This window comes from Micropterus dolomieu, linkage group LG05 (genome assembly GCF_021292245.1).
Source record: "Micropterus dolomieu isolate WLL.071019.BEF.003 ecotype Adirondacks linkage group LG05, ASM2129224v1, whole genome shotgun sequence".
Classification (NCBI taxonomy): Eukaryota; Metazoa; Chordata; class Actinopteri; order Centrarchiformes; family Centrarchidae; genus Micropterus; species Micropterus dolomieu.
Window position 1 is genome coordinate 30,995,642 of NC_060154.1, and position 20,484 is coordinate 31,016,125.

At 39.7% G+C, this 20,484-nt stretch overlaps 2 protein-coding genes across 8 annotated transcripts in view; one reads left to right on the plus strand and one right to left on the minus strand.

Moving 5' to 3' along the window:
* The window catches only part of ect2 (epithelial cell transforming 2), a 56,252-nt gene extending 38,949 nt beyond the window's left edge, over positions 1 to 17,303 (minus strand). For 4 of the 7 annotated variants that reach the window (XM_046050367.1, XM_046050363.1, XM_046050366.1 and 1 more), the window contains exons 1-9: positions 16,998 to 17,303; positions 15,629 to 15,793; positions 11,600 to 11,679; positions 9,512 to 9,604; positions 8,121 to 8,303; positions 7,227 to 7,316; positions 4,034 to 4,141; positions 2,624 to 2,697; positions 1,153 to 1,283 (exon numbers count right to left, since the gene is read on the minus strand). In XM_046050367.1, coding sequence (XP_045906323.1) covers positions 1,153 to 1,283; positions 2,624 to 2,697; positions 4,034 to 4,141; positions 7,227 to 7,316; positions 8,121 to 8,303; positions 9,512 to 9,604; positions 11,600 to 11,679; positions 15,629 to 15,761 — 892 coding nt within the window. In that variant the 5' untranslated portion in view covers positions 15,762 to 15,793; positions 16,998 to 17,303. The remainder of the gene's footprint in view (positions 1 to 1,152; positions 1,284 to 2,623; positions 2,698 to 4,033; positions 4,142 to 7,226; positions 7,317 to 8,120; positions 8,304 to 9,511; positions 9,605 to 11,599; positions 11,680 to 15,628; positions 15,794 to 16,997) is intronic. The other 3 variants (XM_046050365.1, XM_046050362.1, XM_046050368.1) reach the window with 2 other exon arrangements.
* A 3,009-nt stretch (positions 17,304 to 20,312) lies between these two features.
* Positions 20,313 to 20,484, plus strand: part of LOC123971312 (replication factor C subunit 4-like) — a 9,692-nt gene continuing 9,520 nt past the window's right edge. Inside the window, exon 1 of the mRNA XM_046050031.1 lies at positions 20,313 to 20,318. Coding sequence (XP_045905987.1) covers positions 20,313 to 20,318 — 6 coding nt within the window. The remainder of the gene's footprint in view (positions 20,319 to 20,484) is intronic.

Here is a 20,484-nt window from a genome sequence, read left to right on the forward strand (position 1 = left end):
CCACATGACTTTCTCCCATGACTCCTCTGGATCATCCAAATGGTCATTGGCAAACTGAAGACGGGCCTTGACATGTGCAGGTTTAAGCAGGGGAACCTTCCGTGCCATGCGTGATTTCAAACCATGACGTCTTAGTGTATTACCAACAGTAACCTTGGAAACGGTGGTCCCAGCTCTTTTCAGGTCATTGACCAGCTCCTCCCGTGTAGTTCTGGGCTGATTTCTCACCTTTCTTAGGATCATTGAGACCCCACGAGGTGAGATCTTGCATGGAGCCCCGGTCCGAGGGAGATTGACTGTCATGTTTAGCTTCTTCCATTTTCTAATGATTGCTCCAACAGTGGACCTTCTTTCACCAAGCTGCTTGGCAATTTCCCCGTAGCCCTTTCCAGCCTTGTGGAGGTGTACAATTTTGTCTCTAGTGTCTTTGGACAGCTCTTTGGTCTTGGCCATGTTAGTAGTTGGATTCTTACTGATTGTATGGGGTGGACAGGTGTCTTTATGCAGCTAACGACCTCAAGCAGGTGCATCTAATTTAGGATAATAAATGGAGTGGAGGTGGACATTTTGAAGGTAGACTTTGAGAGTAAGAATTCTAGCTGATAGACAGGTGTTCAAATACTTATTTGCAGCTGTATCATACAAATAAATAGTTAAAAAAATCATACATTGTGATTTCTGGATTTTTCTTTTTTAGATTATGTCTCTCACAGTGGACATGCACCTACGACGACAATTTCAGACCCCTCCATGATTTCTAAGTGTGAGAACTTGCAAAACAGCAGGGTGTTCAAATATTATTTATAATCTTATTTTCCTCACATATATATACATACACACACACACACACACCTTTTACAAACAGCCACAGCCTAATCATAGCTTAACAAATGTAACTAGGTCTGTCAAGCTTTGGGCTTTTCCCAACATGAAAGACTAATACTTATGTTAATGTTATTTTCTATCACTTTTTAAAAAAATACAAAAGTGCAAGTGTAGGAACTGCATGAAGTGCACCTGTAAGCCACTAATGTTAGCATGTCTGGCTAACTAGCTTCCTTCAAGTGGACAGAACTACAGCCAAACAAAAATAAACCCACAGAAACTGCTGCAGAGAAACAATGACAGATCCCTATATGCTGCAGCGCTGACCGTGTTTGCGAGTCCTCTCCTCCATGTTGGCCTTGTCCTCATCTGAGAAACCTAAAAAACTGAGGATGCAGTCCTGGAATGGAGGCACTTTGAACTCTGTTCGGAAGTCCTCTTCTCCTGCATGGAAGTACCTTAAAACCAGAAGGTGGGAGAAACAAGGTTACCATCAAACCACGAAAATGAAAAACTACAGTACTATACACCATCATAATAATGTTTATCTGTATTAGCATATTGGTGAATAAGCAACAAGACGTTGTAGTACATAAATGTCAAAGACATTTTAGAAACAGGATTGCTATTAGATTGTCCACCAGAGAGAGCACTGATGGGTTTATTCATCACTATAGAACGTCCTGTTCAATACATCTTAGTCAGAATTCCTTTTCCACTGGAGGAACTTCACACAAGCAGTGGTGGAAGAAGTACTCAGTATTTTTACTGAAGTAAATAATCTAAGACCACACCATCACAATATGGTCTACAGCAATTTTTCAAATCACAGGAAGTGCAATATTTGTAAAAGGTTTACAATGTGTAAAAATGCCATTTTATATTAAATAGTGTCGTGCTACAGAGATGTCCTGGCCTCCACATCATATTCTACAGACAACAGAAAAACATCTTTGTTTGGTACCAATACCTTCAAAAATCACACTATTATCATTTTACAATGAAAATGATAATATTGATGTAAAACTTATCATATATCGCCATTAGATTTCTTTTCCCCAAAAGGGTTCAGCCCTAAATTCCTGTATTGGAGAGGTTACTTTGTCATCATCAATCATGAAAATGTACTTGAAGTATTAAATTAAACTGTCAATATCACCATGAAATAATTTCACATGTTAAATTACTTTTATCAAAATAACAATTATCCAGAAGTGAGCTTTGAACAAAAAACCACTGACGTGCACAAATGCTGCTGTGGATGTATCTGATGTCTTTCATGTTGTAAATGTAAATGCTCCGTACTTGTTTACTTATTTTCGACCACTCAAAGCGCTTTTACACTACATCTGCATTCACCAGTCACACACATTCACTGAGCCTAAGTGCTCAAACGGAAACTAACATTCACACTCACTCATACAGAATAGCGGAATAGCCGGCAAATCAGGGTTCAGTATCTTGCCCAAGGACACTTCGACACGCAACCAGGGGGAGCCAGGGATCGAACCGCCGACCTTCCGATTAACAGCCAACCCGCTCTACCTCCTGAGCCACAGCCGCCCGATGTTATGTTGTTGAACCTATGTATTTATGGGAGGCTCTGTACAGACCGACAAATTTCCTTTGAGGACAATAAACAATCTATCCATCAGATTTGCTCAACTCTCAAATATCAATATAGATATCGGTCTCAAAAATCTTGCATCAATACCTTTTATAATAAACATGAATAAAAATGGCTTACAGTTTCAGCGGGACATGGTACATAGGCTTCCTTCAAGGATTTTCAACTTACACATCATCTCTTCTCTCCCAGGCCTTTTGAATCCATGATGGAGTAAGGATGGGCGTCCCCATGCACACCGCCAGCTGAGGTCACAATAAGACATTGTAAAGAGAGGAGGACAAGAAAACACAAATGAATAAACAGTGCGACCATGAGGTAGACAGAGGGTAACATAACAGGCAGAAGGGGCATGACATTTATCTGCTAATTTATCACTATAAAAACCTTTAAACAGCTGTCAGTGCTCACAGTACAACAATCTGTTTCTGTTACTCCTGATCACCCAGTGTCACTCAGGGATTCTCATGGAGCTCAAGCTGCAGCTAAAAAACCTCGCCTACGACAGGTGAGACTAGTATGACCAATATTTTTTCTGACGTGGTCTCACAATAGGGTCCAAAATAATGTGAAGTTTCATAATTTCTTTTGGCAAAATATAACATTTTCTTTCCCAACCCCCACACCAAATACCTCGGGAAAGCATTGAAACTTTAAGCTATTCCCACATGCGTGACTACAGGCCTGCGTCTCATGCTCATTGACATTCACAACAGCATCACTGCCGAATCTACAGAAAGACTTTTTAGGATGATTGAATAAAATATTGAATCAGACAAGTTTTTGATATTTATTTTGGATGACTTGTTATACTAATTGACTAATGAATAAATTATAGTTAGATTAATCGATAAAAATATTGCTGCCCCATTTATCCATCCATCCATCCTATGTCTCCCTAACGAGTATGTCATGTGTTGAACTTTTAGGATCCAACTGGAAATTAAATTACCAGTTTCTGACATTAAACCCAGACACTGGGATTCAGGCTAGGATGGGAGGAACTTTCCTGCTCATTCTGTTTCTTCAACCAGAGAGGGTGAACGTGCTACACAATCAGAAGATGAGTGGTGGATTCTCATATTGAGTCCTTCCATTTTCATAATGATCTCTTCTTTCACTTGTAGTAAACGTTTCTAAGAGCGCATTAAAAGCATTGGATAAAATGTTGGTATACATTTTTAACAATATTGTCCAGCCTACTAGGGCTGCAACGATTAGTCGACGTAATTGACGTCGACTATAAAGATTCGTAGACGTAAAATTTCACTGTCGACGCATCGTTACAGAGAGGATCTTTAAGGGAAAGATAGCAATCTTCTTCTTAAGAAAATTTCTGGCTGTTTATTTCTAACTGCAATGCACTACAGGAAGTGCTGGGGGCAGTATCTCTTCCACTATCTGCCATGACTGCTTGACTGTAAGACTACTCACGAAGAAGAAGCATTCATGCGAGAAGCGGAAAGAAGAAGGGCAGAAGGGTTTTTTGGTTGTTTATTTTGTGCACTTTTTTGTATTAATGTCAGGTACACACACAGAGTAAAAAGATTCCAAGATCAGAGTAAACAAAAAAGTACAAACCCTGTATTTCTCTCCATGAGTGGAGTAGGCGATGAGATGAGTAACCTTAGTGCTGAAGTCTTTCCGTATTGTCCCCCCCATGTGATGAACAAGATTCACCAATTTCTTCTACATGGAAAACAAAAACAGCAAACACAAGCTTAGCACAAAGTGGGATATTAATATCAAGGTGGAAGAGACACTTTGCTATGCCACTGGCTTTATTCTATTGTTAAAAGTTCATTAATTTATTATTATTTGAATTAATTAACAGATAGCCTAGTTAATTAGTCACTCTGAATATCTGAGAGTATTATGGTACCAGATTAGATAGCGTCATCAAGCCAAGTAGAATTTCTAAATGCCACATATACCATGTATGAGGCATTGGTTGGAAATGTGTTATACTAACATTATACAGTAATAAGCAGAGACTTGCACAGAACTATTTTGTGACAAATGGCACACATATGACACTATTTCTAGTTACTTATCGGCCAACATACACTTAATTGCCAGTGTAGAAAAGATAAACTACCTGAAATAAATACAGTAAAATCAGCTTTCATGAAGGTTTTAATGTTTTATAAACCGCTTTGGAGGTGTTGATTCAACTTTATGGACATTTTGATGCTGTAGTTTGTAGTCAAGCGGGAAGCTTGAAACCGGCATTCTATTGAATGCCCAGCAGGGGGCGACTCTTCTGGTTGCAAAAAGAAGTTCGGCTGAATTAGAAATGATGGGAAAATGACCCTACTTCTCAGCTGAATAATTATCACAGTAAACACTTTCCTGATGAGTTTATGGTCTCAGTCACTAGTTTCAAGTCTTCTTCAACACAGCATGATGTTCATTTAGTAAATTATGGTCCCATTTATTTTATAATAGACCATAACACAGAGTATGCTTCAGGGCGGGATAATCTATGATTGACAAGTCGTTACCATGGCGACCTGTCAATCAGGCTAGACTCCCATGGCACTGTATAAAATTTAACCAGCGCCATTGAAAAAGCTTATCAGGAGTCGGCTGTTCATTTTCTCTGGTGAGTACATTTAGTTTTAAGCCTGTTGTTTGCTAGACAAAGTTATCAGCCCTGTTAAAATGACAGTTAACGTGAGTTACAGTTGCACCTAGCTAAGCAAGCTAGTTAGCTCCGCACACGGCCCTTAGCGCCACCGTCTCGTCCAAATATGGTCACTTCTGGGCACTTCCTGGATGCAAAAACTCAACATGGCGGCGCCCTGTCGGCCAAACTCGAGGCTTCAAAATGGCAGTCCACAAACCAACGGGTGACGTCACGATGACTACGTCCACTTCTTATATACAGTCTATGTTTGCAGTGCAGTTAAAAGTTCTCTTACTTTCTCTATGCTAAAGAGAAGCTAGCCCAGGTCTGAAAACCTTGAACCTACTTGAATTTCCCTCAGGATAAATAAAGTATCTATCTATCTATCTAAAACCATGCACCATATCAACTTCAGGAGTATCTCTCTCTGTTGACTCTGCTGTCTATAAGCAACACCATGTTTGCCATCAGAAACACTCTCCGCCTCGGCTCCATCCGTGGCGAGGGAAGGATGCTGCGGGGCTTTCATCCAAAAGGATGTGGTGAAATGACTCACCGACATCTTCATCTCCATCTTTATTGCCAGGGCTTAACGTTAAACTTCATTACAACTGGTCCCTGCGGGCCAGTGGGTTTGAAGCTTATTATTAATCCCCAATACATTTTTTACTGTTCCTCCCTTCAAAAGTTGTCATTTATCAGATTTGTGTGATTTATCCGTTATTGTGTTATAACCGCTTATTAAAACACATCCCTGACATTTAAAAACAAAACAAATATGTAATCATAGTTCAAATTATATATTTTTTTAATAATAATAATTTTCAACGGCACTGGATAAATGTACACAGAGCAGCGTATAGGAGCCGCCTCTGTCCTGACTGACAGGTTGTCATAAAATCACAAGGTATTCCCGCCCTACAGCATACTCTGCTTTATTGACCATTTCCACCTAAACAGGACCATAATTTACTAAATGAACATCATGCTGTTTTGAAGACATGAAACTAGCGACTGAGACCACAAACTCATTTTAAAGTGTTTACTGAGGTAATAAAAAAGGTGAGAAGTAGGGTCATTTTACCATCATTTCTAATGGAACCGGGTGCAGGAGTCGCCCCCTGCTGGTCGTTAAAAAATAATGCAGATTGAGTTCATTCTGCTTGGCTTCACTTTTCAGACAAATTAGAGGTGAACCACAACGTAGACCAATTTTCTTTAAACAAGGATTTAATAAATGAAAACAAACCACAGGAAAGGAAACTGCTGTATTGTCCAACATGAAAATTATTATTATTATTATACTAGTGGTATGCAATCTACTAAATTAACACACTTTTTATTTGATGTTAAAATATACCAAAACATATTTAGACTAGTTACTTGTCCAGGTTATGGACAGGGCATCTGCAGTGGACAGATGTCTTCTTTACTGAGATGCACCACAACATCCCGAACCAAGCTATTACACTCGATAGGCAAAAGGCTCTTACTGCGTCTTCTGCAAACAAGCACATCTTCAACTCATCAAAGTAAAACCCTTTGCCATGATGTGCCATGGAAAAAGCCCATTTGTAAGTGTTTCACTACAATAAGCATACTAAATCAACTGGAATGATATTTTAGAAAAGCCTGTGTGCTATCAACAACACAAATCTTCCAAGGAAGAAGGCCTGAGAACAAACTAGGGGTGCCAAAATTTTGTTAATAAAAAAAAATAAAATCAAAAAAATAAAATCAAAACAAGTATTTGATTTCAACCTTCAAAATCAAACGCAGGGTCTACGATTCTCCCAGTATTTTTTTTTCTCTTCACCCCTGCATTCTTGCACATGTCCAGCGTGATCCCAAAAAAAAAAAAAAAAGGTAAAAAAACGCTTCAAAGACGACATGGCAGAGCTTCATGGTAACACGCAGCTGCACTTTTCAAGTTGAGACCATGACCATTGCTGGGTTAACAACGCTAGGCTAACAACGGCATAGCCTGGGAACCAAAGTCACGTTTTAATTGCTCTGGCAGATGCTGAAAACATTTTTTTACATCAAAAATCTAATCGTCACTAGTGACACCCCTACACAGAACATAAGTTATCATCCCTCCAAAAAAAAAGTTCAAGTTAAATAATGTAAAGTTAATAAACTCACCATTTCCTCTTTGTTTCTGAATCCCGTGAAACACAGCGACAGGTTAAGCATGGTGGTGCAGTAGAGAGGACGACATGAAAATGGTAGGGGCTGTGGGCATGGAAGAAAACAAGAAAAATCAGTGCAATAAAAACATAACAGAAACTTTTCTTGGACGCTTCTTAGGTTTTTCTGCCACAGACTCCTAATTGCTGTGCTGTAGGCTATTCCATGGCTCCGGTTGCTCCATAGCCATGTACAGAAAGAGGTGTGTTAACTCGGTTTACCTGAATTGGCTTTATTGGCATGACTGCATACAACACATCGTTGCCAAAGCTTATTAAAACAAATTCTCAATAATAAACGTTCTCTCAAATGGACCTTCACGATGCCAGCTCAACATTGTGATATCTGTCAGCCATCGGCAATGGACGATGGAATCGTCTACCGGCCCAACCCTACTTTTTATATCATTCTTGCACCGAAGCTTTACCATAAATAGTGCCAGATAAATGCATGACAGGGGTGAAAAACTGCAGAATGGCACAACACAATTTCCCCCCGTTTTCAAGAAATATATTTCTTTATGATGCTCGGCACTGCAGTCCAAACTTGCATGTACAGAAGGCAGAAGTATTTGGACGCTTGTCTCAGTACACTACCATGCTGTATGTGTTTTCAGTTTTAATTTAAGGGAATTGACAGCAATATTGGGCATCGGTCGATCACTGCCTGAAGTCTGGAACCCATAGCAGTATGTTCTAAGTCACTATCGTGCTAGAGTATGAAGTACCACCCAAATACATCTGTGGCATCACTTCTCAGGTAGTGACAAAATGTGCTCTGTAGTGTCTGACACATTTCATGCCCCAGATCTTTTGCTTAAAATAAATATGATACGAATCAATTGCTTACTTCCTCCTTCGCGGCACAGTGCAGCACAACAGGAGGGCCAACAATGCGGTTGTCGCGTTTGTAGAGGTAGCTGTAGTCGGGAGAATCAAAGTCTGTGAGGATGAACACCGTCTCAAAATCAGTGTTCTCTCCATCTCCAAACTCTTGGACTCTGTCTGTAATTATGCATGGGGTGTTGATGTCCTGAGGAAGGAAATGAAATGAAAAAAAAAAAAAAAAGAAAAAAATCACATTAAGGAGTAATGGGGCAGTTCGTAGAACATTCAGACGTGCATAATTTATCAGCAAATTACCATGGAGGCTCGTTAGCCTTGTTAGTATAATCAGATGTTCTCTGTAACGCAACTTTAAATTTTAAGAACACTGGAATTGTTTTAGATTTTCCTTACTGTCAACAAATCCCATGAAAAGACCAAAAGCAACAATGTCAGTCTATCTCTTTCCTACAAAAACACAGTTTCATTTTTAAAGCGACATTAGGTTTAGCCATTTGGAGACAGAACTCCACAACATCCTAAACATCGCATATGTTTGATATATTATGGCGTTATTAAGTTGTTATGCTGAGAAACATCAGTCCAATGTTCATTCTCCGTTTAGCTGTTTTAGTTTCCAACAAGTCCTGTCAAACATATTTGCTCTATTTACTCTATTCACCAGCTAATCGCTAGCTCGGTGCTGTTTGGAACTGACATGTTCGCTTGAAAACATTGGGCCTCATGCAAGTACCACTCAAAGTGATTTAGGAGAACTTGCTGCATTCACCAGTTTTCTCAGGTTTTGAATTTTCTTGTCTGACCACAATTTAGGAGTAGTCCAGAAATGTCAGAGGGGTCATGTGCAATTAGTCTGCCGTTATTCAAACCTAGGTTTTTCATACACATAAGTTTAATCTTCACATCTCACACACAGAAAGCAAATTTACATTTGGCAAAATGTTCAGCCATTTCTTTAACAGGAGATGACATTTAAAAAACTCAAAGCTTCTTAGGTGCATTGCTGTTGATCACACTCCAAGACCTGTCTAATGAAATATTGTGCGCGCCAACTGCTTTTCATGGGACTTTTTGCAACTCTGTTAACAGCTGGAAACAGAAAGTGGCCATTTTCAAATGCCATGAAGGTCGGTAGAAAGCCTTTTAAGTGACTTTAATGTTACTCCTCGGGCTAGAAACTTGCGTTGACATTTGAATGCAAATGTCCATTAAAGAGCAATCCAGATATCAAGCATTATATCACATATTTTTAATGTTCACCCACAAATCAATTCACCATCAATGACTTTGCCATGCACAATGATTGAGTGAGTACACAGTGTGAATTAAGATGCATGCAGCACAAAGTTCCCAACCACGTGTCAGTCACACAGAGAGACAGACATTGTACTGTACCATATTGACTATAGATTTTATCATCATTTTCTCTTCGGCACCCGCCTCGCCTTGTCTTATCTTTACCACTGGTACCTCCATTACTCTGATGGCCTGTAAAAACCAACCAGCAGGAGGTGGATGTCAAACACTGGCATTTGAAAGGAAGAGAGCAAAACAAACAAAAAAAAAAAAAAAAAAAAAACAGGGTAAGGAAAGAAGGTTGAGAGAGAATGAGAAACAAAGAAATAGTAAAAGAGAAAGCCAGAGACAAATTCAGACAAATTTACTTCACATGAGGACAAAGGAGAGGATGGCTGGGTTTAGGGATGCAGGAAGGAGGAGAGGAAGAGATGGGGCGGGGTCTGCGTCCTTGCAAAGTCTAAAGACAATGACTTACAACAAATATCAGGCTTCAGAGGTGGTAGGCTGGGGAGAAGACATTTCTGTTACAAAGTAATATAAAAATTCAAAGCCCCTGAGAGGGAGAAGAGGAGGAAAAGAAGAGGACAGAAAGGGAAGGGCATGTGAAGAAATGGTGGTGTGTGTGTGTGTGTGTGTGTGTGTGTGTGTGTGTGTGTGTGTGTGTGTGTGCTCTTTGTGGGTTGCATGAGCGCTGGTGGCGGGCGGTCAGGCGGGCAATCGGGAGGACTGTGAAGGAGCTGGACAGGCAGATATCTTTGGATGTGGCTGCGCTGCAGCTTGATGGGGAGAAATAGATGATTTAAGCAGAAAGCCTTCAGAAGTGACAGGGCTCAGGAGGAGAGAAGGAAGTAATTCAGCAGCACTTAGTATGCCGCCACGCCTCCAAATCACCTTCACATGGTGCAACTCAAAGACACAAAGAACTATGCTGCTTACTGGAGCAGACACAAACACGCACAGATAGAAAGACGTTAACCCACATTTGACAGGATGTTATGCTTAATGTTATAACATAGTTTTGTAACCCGGGGGTTTTCTTGGTTCTGTAGCGAGCTCCAGTCCTAACTTACAATGTTTCCATCTGTTCACATGATAAATACAAGCAGGAAAAATATATGCACATTTGGACTTGACACTGACTGTGTAATGAGGTAAAAATAACGAAAAGAAGATTCATAATTCAAAGTTCCCGCTCGCTGTACTGTCTTGTACTGTATCTGAGCTAACACAGGTTCATGCGTGTTCATGCTTGTACATGTGAATCTTACCAAAACTTCTCCCCATGTCTGCGTGGATTCTCTCTGAGTGCTCCAGTTTCCTCCCACAGTCCAAAGACAGGTTAACTGGTGACTTACTTTTAGGCCTTGTTATTTAGCAAATGATAAACTGAACCGACGGAGCGTGTCTTCTGTTCTTCCTATAGTTAGCCTATCATCACTGGCTGGCTACTCAGCCCATGACCTGTTCCCGCGGTCCCAGCCCATCTGTCCCCTCAATCACATACGGCTTGCTGACCCTCTCAATCGCATCATGTAACTCACGGATTGAAAAACAATGTATAACTGATAATGTAATGCAACACCGGAGTACCCCCCTCTCTCGAGTGGTAACGTAGCTGGGAGAGTTTTGCATAATAAACATCCAAAAACTGAGACACAAACTGGCTCCGTTTGAGTCTATGAGCTGCACTTTATCAGAGGAACTGAAGTTAACGTGTGTGGATTTGTGGTGAGATTTCTGTCTGACCAGTTTCTGTTTTCTACCTACGATGAAGAGAGGTGCACTTGGCTCATCCAGTACAGTCATAACCAGTTCTGTCTGTCAGACGGTGTGAAGGGGACACTACCACATCAGCAGGTCAATAAAGTAATGCACAGCAAAGTATAGGGCAGGTAGACTTGAAAAAATATTATAAATTCTCATTAAATGATGACGTTATTCTCTCAATCCGTCTGAATTGGAGAGAGGCCAGATGTATCTGCAAAAGCAAATACAACACGAGCTCGGAGATTCATCTGGTTCCCAGGCTAAAAAGTACAAGTATAGTCTTTCAAAACTGTCCTACTTGTCAAACTAAGAACAGCAGTGATGGTGACTAGCTCAGGCTGTAGAGGCCTCCCACCTTAATAGAAGGCAGTGGACCTTCAGGATAAAAAAAATAAATAAATAAATAGAATGATGTACCTGCAGTGCTTTGACGAGCGCTCCATTTCTGCCCTGTTCTCCCACCAGAACAACCCTCGTCTCCACTTTTGGCAGCACATCTGAGAGAGATGGAGATCAACAGACAGCATGAACAAGGAGGAAAATGGAATGGGGAATGGAGACACAGACACAGACACAAAAAGGAGACTTGGGACAGAAACAGATCAAGAAGTAGGTTGTCTCTATGGGAGGTAACAAGTTTTTCTTCATTGTGACTGAAAGCCAGGCAACATACCTATATCACTGACTGAGAGGTGAGAGAAAAAAAATAAAGATTGCATAGTTGGAAAGAAGAGGATCACGTGTGTGAAGTCAACAAATAATCATTTTAGTGGAAAGCTCATTTCAATACCCACACAAAAAAAGAAGAATATGGGTTCACACTGTATTTAGAAACAGCATGTTAACAACTGCTACCAACATTAAAAAAACATTTACAAATAAATTCTCATTATTTCTGACAGAAAACCATGTTAAACTCAATACAGTTAGCAAGTTTATCAGCAGGATTAAACTTTGGTGAACTTCGACTGGAAACCCCTCCTAATGCCCCAATGTAAACCAGCAGGGTGGAAAGTGGGACAAAAATGACATCTTGTAAAACCAGTGCAGTTTGGCAGTATTGGAAAATTAAAATACCTGAAAACTTTGATTAATAGCCCGAGCTTTTATTTGCCAAAATCACTGAATTGACCCTGCCTATATTCGGGACAGGCCTTTGATTACTCTTGCACAAAACTGAAATAGGCTACTATGAAACAGTTTATTTATATCAAACACAATATTACTTTTATAAAAATTCTCCAATAATATCAAATACACGTCATTCATTTGATCTAGCTCCTAAAGACGGCTTATGCGCTTTTATTTTGAAGGCAGCAACAAAAACAAATACAGGGTGCAGAATGAGAGAAGTGTGGTAGAGATTAGCAGACAGAGAGCGATGGACTTCACATGACAGGATTCACAACTTGGATTCATTTTTATTAAAAGCTGTTTTGATTCTTTGGATTGGTGGACCCTTACAGACTAAAGGAATATAAATAATCAAGGAACGGACACATTCAGACTTAACGAATGCTTCAGAAGGTAACAAGAGTCACCACTTTTCTTTTTCTTTTCATCTCTCGTACCATGCCGGTTACACTGGTAAATCTATAACAATCAGACTTTGGGGCTTGATGTTTCCGTTAAATGAACCTAACTGATCTAACGATGCGTAGCTTGCTCATATTGACAGATTAATCATAGGTTTAAACATTAATATTTGTATTAACAATCTAAGCAGCTAAAGTGGGTGACCCCATGGGGTTTAAGAGGTTTTTTCCTTCCAGAGAACTTACATAAAAACCAGACCAGGTGTTTAATAGGGACCTGCGTTTTTTTGTCAAAATGTGTTCCCACACCAGGGATCTCATTTATAAAACTGTGCGTAGAATCCTCACTAAAACGTGTACGTAAGCCCAAAAACCAAAAATGGCGTACGTCAAAAAATATTATTCAGTATTCAATATTCAGATTTGTGCGTACGCACATCTGTAAGCAAATTCTCTTTATAAATCACAATCAACTTGAAATGTGGCGCATGTGAGGGAGCTCTATGTCCGACTCTTCAAACGCCCATAAATGGTGAGGGAAACGCCCCTCATTTATATTAACACGTACTGACTGCAGGAAGAAAAGGCGGCAAATACTGATAAAGCTACAAAATGAAATTTAACTCAGTGTGACACTGACGTTCTTTTTGGTCAAGCATGTTGTTTGGTGGGGAAAGGGGGCACCGAAGCTCCACCCCTTTATAACTGATCTGCAGGAAGGGGGATCCCTCCTGAGTAGTGACGTCGCTGGCTGGAGGGGGACACACACGCGCAAGACGGGATGACCCAGTTACTAATTTGGATTCCCCCGTTTGAAAGGAGAGTAAACCAAATGCATTCCGCTTGTATTTAACATTTATTTAGGCTACACAAACAGTCCACTCACTTAGTGAAGCTGCCAATGAGTTAAAAGAAAAGTACAAATTGCTTTATACATGACACACACTGAAAGATTTCTTTAATAAAATAGTGTTATATTTTAACAAGTTTTTACAAGTAGCGCATCACATCCACACGCTGGCGCACATAGTTTGGTTCAATAAGGCAACGAACATGTGACAAGAACATTACATAAAACTATGCACTCTTATTTGCTTGAATGACGCATTGAAAACGATATCAATATAAATGTAATTTGTCGTCCTATTCACCTTATTTATGAGAATAAATTGCAATGCATGCAAGTATTAATTCCTGAAACTGTACAACATATTTGAGGCGTTCTTTTGCAGAAACATATATCTCCGTTTGTGTTTATGATCCTGAATGTGGTTCTTTGTGTGCTGATCTTAAAGTATGTTTTTTTTTGCCCACTTCAAGGAAAAAAATCAAACGGGTGTTTTTTTATTCAGCCTATACTACTCAGAGGTAATATTTCAATTTATTTTACACAATAGTAGGCCTATTCATTTCAAACCGTTTCATCCTTCTGCCATGTGAGTCGCCGTTTCTCATTTTTCCTCTTTATGTGTGTACGCATGGTTCAGAGTTCACATTCTCCCGTCAAGTTTGTTTTTTATAGATCACAACCTTTGCGTGGGAAGTGGCGTACACACGTTTCCAGCTCTGTTTTGTACGTACGCACCGTTTATAAATGAGACCCCCGGCCAGTAAAGGACGTAGGCGGCTATTTAGGACTCTGCTATTAATTGAAGTTTTACTGTAAGTTTGTTGACTAGTCTAAGGGTGCTTTCACACCTGCCTCATTTTGTTCGGCTGAATCGCACCAGAGTTTGAATGCAGCAATTGCACTCGGGTGCGCACCAAAACCGGACCAAACAAACGGACTCTGGTGTGGTTCGCTTGTGGTGTGAAAGCAAACTAACCAACCACAGGATTTAATGATAACAGAGATGTGCCCCCAGAGCCGAGGCCTACCCACCACAGTCTCTTAAAATCCTGTGGGGAAACACTAAGTGTCTAACTGTCTTGCGTGTTAGCAGTTAGCTAGCCAGCTAGTTCTGCAAGTATTCGCTGTCACCAAGCTTGTAGAGCCAAAAACTGTTTACAAGCAGATTAATTTACCTGTCCAACCTTAATGCTGTTAGTAAACCAGACAGACTACACATTTAAACTGTTGGCTGTTGTGTGTGTATCACAAGGCACTGTCTCTACACTCTGTTAAAGATAGACTGTAACAGACAGAATGAGCACATTTTGACAACGCAGCGCATGCAATTCTGTCTGTGTGTGATCAACAACCTATCATTACTGAATATGAGAAAACTGCCTAACAAGGAATGTGATTAAAGCCCATACAGACTGATCACAAGAGATCCATCCTTGCAGGTGATATCAGAGAGTGTGACTCGTGTCAGTATGGACACATTAATTGTGGTAATCAGTGCGCAAACACCCTCAAAAGGAGATCACAACACAGACCATGCTGGAGCCATTCATTCAGGTTATGATGTTAAAATGCTGCTACAAACGGTTTTAGAAAGGTGGTGATTTTGGAGGCTTGTGTTTAATTGTATCGCGTTATACTGAGAGGTGTTTCTAACATTATGTTCACATTATTAATATCAATGAGGGCAGAATAAATATTAGCATATACCACACACAAACTACAGCCCAAGGCTGTTATGCATTAGTGTACCTGTACAGTAAAAGACAATGATTAGCTCACAGTGCCAATTACTTTTCCCCCCAGGTCAGGTGCTGTTTCTCCACAGCATTTTTGAATCTGTAACATTGCAGTCTGTTTTTATCTTAAAGTATAGGCTTTGTGGTTTGCACACATAAGGGGGAATCCTGATGTTTTTTGTTTTTTAAACACACTATTGGTGAAACTGAAGGTCACATATGGTGCTGCAGGTCACATCAGCAGCAGTTTGTTTTGGATATGTAGAGATATTTAAAGAAAGCAGTAGGGAGAGAAAGAAAAAAATGGTGACCCCTGCAGACTGACCTTCCCCATCTTCACATGCCATGCCCAGAAATACATGGTCCCTGGTGGTTTCGGCTATCCTCGAATCATAGACAGAAGAATCCACCAACAGACTCCGCGCTGTCCCTAACGTCACCATGCTACTGTCAGCCATGGCAGGAACTCGAGGGCACCAAACTGTCCAAACTATCAAAAGTTACAGGGAATGAACAGACAGAGACACAGAGGGAGAACACAGCAAGGCAGAGAGGAGAGAGAAGGAAGAAAAGGAGAAGGGTGACAACTGTCAGACTAAAAGGCAAGAGACACAACTTGGCATGACTTCAAACACAAATACTGTTGAAGTCTGACTATTCAACGGGAGAGAAAGCAACATATTTGTGATTTGTAATAACTTTGGTAAAGCGAGGCACAGTGGACATTAATGTGTCACATTTGTATGTTTTAAGACGACAGAAAATACCACGTTAACACATAAATTTAAAATTGGGTGCCTCCACTTCAGTTTCTGAGGGATATCACTGTATGAGAGAACACAATTCCCCACTCAACATCCCTTGTATGAAATGTTAAAAAATATTATATAAGATATTTGACATCTTACTTTAATAAGAATCATCTAACTTTTGCCCATTCATGTTCTGACTGTTTAAGACCAAATGTGTTTAGAAAGACACTGATCCAAATGGACTGCCCAAACACTTAACGTTACATAACCGATGGGTAAAGGTAAATTTTGCAGTCCAAACGTTAAACACTATTAAACATGAGCACAGAAGGCCTAAGTTAACGTTTCTACTGCCAAACGCAGCCAATAAGTCAAAAAGGACTGGGTGTGTTTACGCTAACCCATAGCATGGAAGGCTGAACTTGGTGGTTCAAAAAAAATCGACGTGCTAACGCTGTATTTTCTGACACAAATGTGGAATTTTTATGCGTAATTTACGTCAAACTAGACGTAAGTTAACTGTTACATTCCGCGTTCCATAAAAACAGAGCACAAATTGTATCGTTAAAGTTATTGTGGTCCAAACGGCAAACAAGCAATAATAACACACTAACTTAATGAGTTTATGGAGATCAAAACATTACGTTAACGTTACGTTTCTTTCGTACAATATAGTTAATGGGCAAAACAATTAAATTATTAGGCCAACTGTCTAAACTTTCAGGAAGTAACGTTAACGTATCCAACTTTATCCACTTTTTTTAACGCTAGTCCCGTTAACGCTGACTTCACTTAACGTTAGCTGCTTTCACCACGGCACCAAACTGTCTTTGCTGAACGTCAACAGACGTTAGCGAGCGTTAACTGTTAATTTTAAGTGCTTAACTAGCTAGTACGGTGCGTTTTCAGCAGCACAATGAAAATAAGTTAAACCAAACTTACCAACTTTGTCGGTGGTAACGTTAGATGAAAGAACAACAGAAAGACAAGCTGGCGCAGCTAAACTCGTTGCTGAACCGGTTCAATTCAATCAGCTATCTAACTGTTAGCTAACTTGAGAAGAAGAATTCAACAAATCTGTAACATCTCTCGCTATATATCAAGACTGGTATCAATGCATGTTGCCCTTTAAGCGTGGAAATAATCCTAATTGTCGAAATGTGGCTGCTTTCGTTTGTTGACGGCTAACTACTTCGTAGTAATCCAGAGAAGGCGTCAGCCTGTTAGAGCTCAATTCAAAAAGCAAGGCAAACAACGGTGCCGCGCGCTGATTGGGCAAGAGTGACGGCAAGCCAGCGGCTTCCGTCCGGCGCGGACACTGATTGGTCCGTTCATTCAAATCACGATGCGCACTGAGTGTTATGACCAGACCTAGGTGGTGTCAGGTACGGTCGGAAGTATTTTATATAGACGAGAAAACAACGTGGATAATTGATAATATTATTGATACTTCAGTTGACATAAACTTCGGGTGCTTTCACACCTGTAGTTCGGTTCATTTGGTCCTGACTGAAGGAGACAAACTATACATTAGTGCATTGTATTTCTAGTCCAGTTTGATGTTCACTGATCACATGTAAATGATCATAAGCATTACCAATGGCAAGCTGTTTTAAAATGTATTAGTTAGACCATAGGTGTCATTTATGCTGGGGACGCTGGAGACATGTTCCCACCACTTTTTGAAAGTATTTCCTAAAGGTTTTCTGATAATTAGCTTGTACCAAAAAATGATAAATAAAAAATAGAAAAAGAGAGGTTTACTTGCACAATAGGAGAAGAAACAGATCTGCCTTGTCCAAAAAAAGTAACTTAGGTTAAAAAAATCGATAATATCTTTATATTCTGAATTGTCACCGGCCACATGAATTTTGTTTCCCTTCATATAAATAAAGACATTTGGGGCAGGGACCCCCAATCGAATAGCCTATTTCATCAATGAATATTTCTTTTAAATAGTATTGGAGTATCTTGTTGTCTTGTTCTCCTGACTCCAATATTGTGCATTATCACATCTCGTGGACTAAGTGTTTCGTCACACCTCTAATATGAGCCCCTAAACGTCCCCAACACAAAGTCACGCCCTTGAGTTAGACTGAATATTCTTTACTGATATCTGCAACATCACTAGTCAAAGTGTGAGAGGTAAACTGCTAGTCAGGAGATTGTCATGTTTCAGAATATTGCTCATGTTTATTTTAGGCTATAAGGGACCCTACCACGTTTTTAAAATTCAAGTTGGAATCTTATATTTAGTTTTGGTATAGGTAGACAGAGGCTCTTTTCTTGAATATCTTGTTGTTAACGTGTGCTGCGGTGTTAACTGAGTAGCAGTAGTAGTATGCATTGAAATGCGCTGTACACTTTCGCCACCAGGTGGCGCCAGTGGGTGAGCAGCAAGTTGTAGAAGAAGAACTACTCTTCCTGGTTGTTTTCGGTTGTCACCTGGTTCTCACCAGTAGCTGTTGCAAGAAAATCTATTAGGTAGCAGAGAGACTTGCAGGTACAATAAGAGATGTTGTATGCTGCTTTGCTCTGTGAAGTACAGTAATAAAAGCTGCTTTTCTCTCTCTCTGGCTGCAAGAAAAGCTCTAATTAAAGATATCTGTAAATTTGACTATTAAAATTCAAACTACTTTAACTATTCATGTGTTCCTCATAAATATCTACAGTTCTGTTGTAGACATCCGTGAATTGCAGATATCTGCAGCTGAATTATAACTAGTTGTAATTCCGGTTTCAGATATCTACAGTTTAATTCTTCATATTTCTAGTTCAGGATTTCTTTAATTCCCCACAATTCAAGATATCTACATTGTCCATTTGAGATAACTTAAGTTTTAAACGGTCTCAGTGACATTATAGGTATCTTAGACTTGACTTATGACTTGTCAAAATAATTATATGTAAAACCTGGAATTATGTATAGGCCTAGTCATTATTTAATTATGTAATATTTTGAAATTAATTTTGATTATTGATATCCCAAATAGGAGATATCTTTAAAGAGGTGGTATTCTGCTTTTTCCCTCTCCTATATTGAGTTATATCTCTTTTTTGTGCATGTAACAGGTTTGCAAAGTGAAAAAGCCCAAAGTCCAGCCCAAAGGGAGTTCCCATCTTACTTGTGACGTCACAATGCAAATGCGTCATAAAGCTTGCCAAGCGGCTAGCGGGGTCAGGCACGCCCTCAAACCAAGCTAGTCTGAGCAGAGGCCCTTTGGCTCGACTCGCCTTTGTTGGGTTTCCATTGTAGAAATGTTGGACCTGTACCAAATTATACTACCTCGTTCTCATCAGGTCAGGCTCCCAAAGTGTAGGTTGGTCTATTTGATGCCCTGAGATGAGAACATGTTGTTATACTGTGTCCTATTCAGACGCACAGGATCATTTCTACTGGCAAAATGCATTTATATTTTTTGATTATCTTGATATTGTGATTGTGTAGCCTATTATAAAGGGCTATTAAATAACCCAGAATATGATTATAGTGTCTTTTGAATTATTAGGCTAAACGTTTCAGAGGAAATTGAAAAGATCTAACCCGACTTAAACTCAGTTTCAAGCTTTCTTTTTTATTTCATCTTCTGATATCCTTTAACACCACATACATTTTATTAGCTTTTTTCCACCTTTTTCTTTTTTTAGCACAGTAGCATTATTACTCACACATTTCATCAGCTGATTTTACTCATGAAGCGGTCAGCTGCTTTCATCAGGTGCAGTCGGTGCGATCGTCTGGATGAGCAGGCTTTAAAGGAAAATAAAGCCTGCTGATCCATCGCACCGACTGCACCTGATGAAAGTGTCTTTAGTGCAATGTAGTGACCTGTTTAGTTAGACTCCTTACTTGTTTACTATGTTGTCATCTATTTGGAAGAAACACTCAGGAATGATCAGCTTCGTGACTGAATGAAAATGACATTAAATGATGTAAAAAGTGTTTCTTGCTGACAGACAAGACTTTAATTTTCTCAGTAAAAAAGTTAATGAGAGAAATCACAGAGAAGGGAAATCTGTTTTAATAAATGTAGAAAGTTGTGAGTGGTCCTTTTGTTTTTCCAGATAGTGAACACAGATTTTAACTAGACAGTGAATCATAAAACAAATCAATTATAAAACTAGCAGTGATACACTTGAGTTTAATCCATTTATCTCTCTTCACTCCGGTATGAAACTTTGGTGATGTTGTGATGTATCAAATCAGTCTGATCAGCTGCAGCGTCCAATCAATTAACAGATATCCAACAAGGGGGCATGTCGGTAAGTAAAAGACTTCCGCAAAGGAGGCACTGCTGTATCCTTGCTCATATTTCCTCAGAGTTCACTCCTCAATCCTTGGAGCACCTGAATCCTGGTTGTAAAGTAGCCTCATAATGATGCAAAAACTTGCTGAAAAGACTTGAGTCTGGTGAATGTACTTCATCTT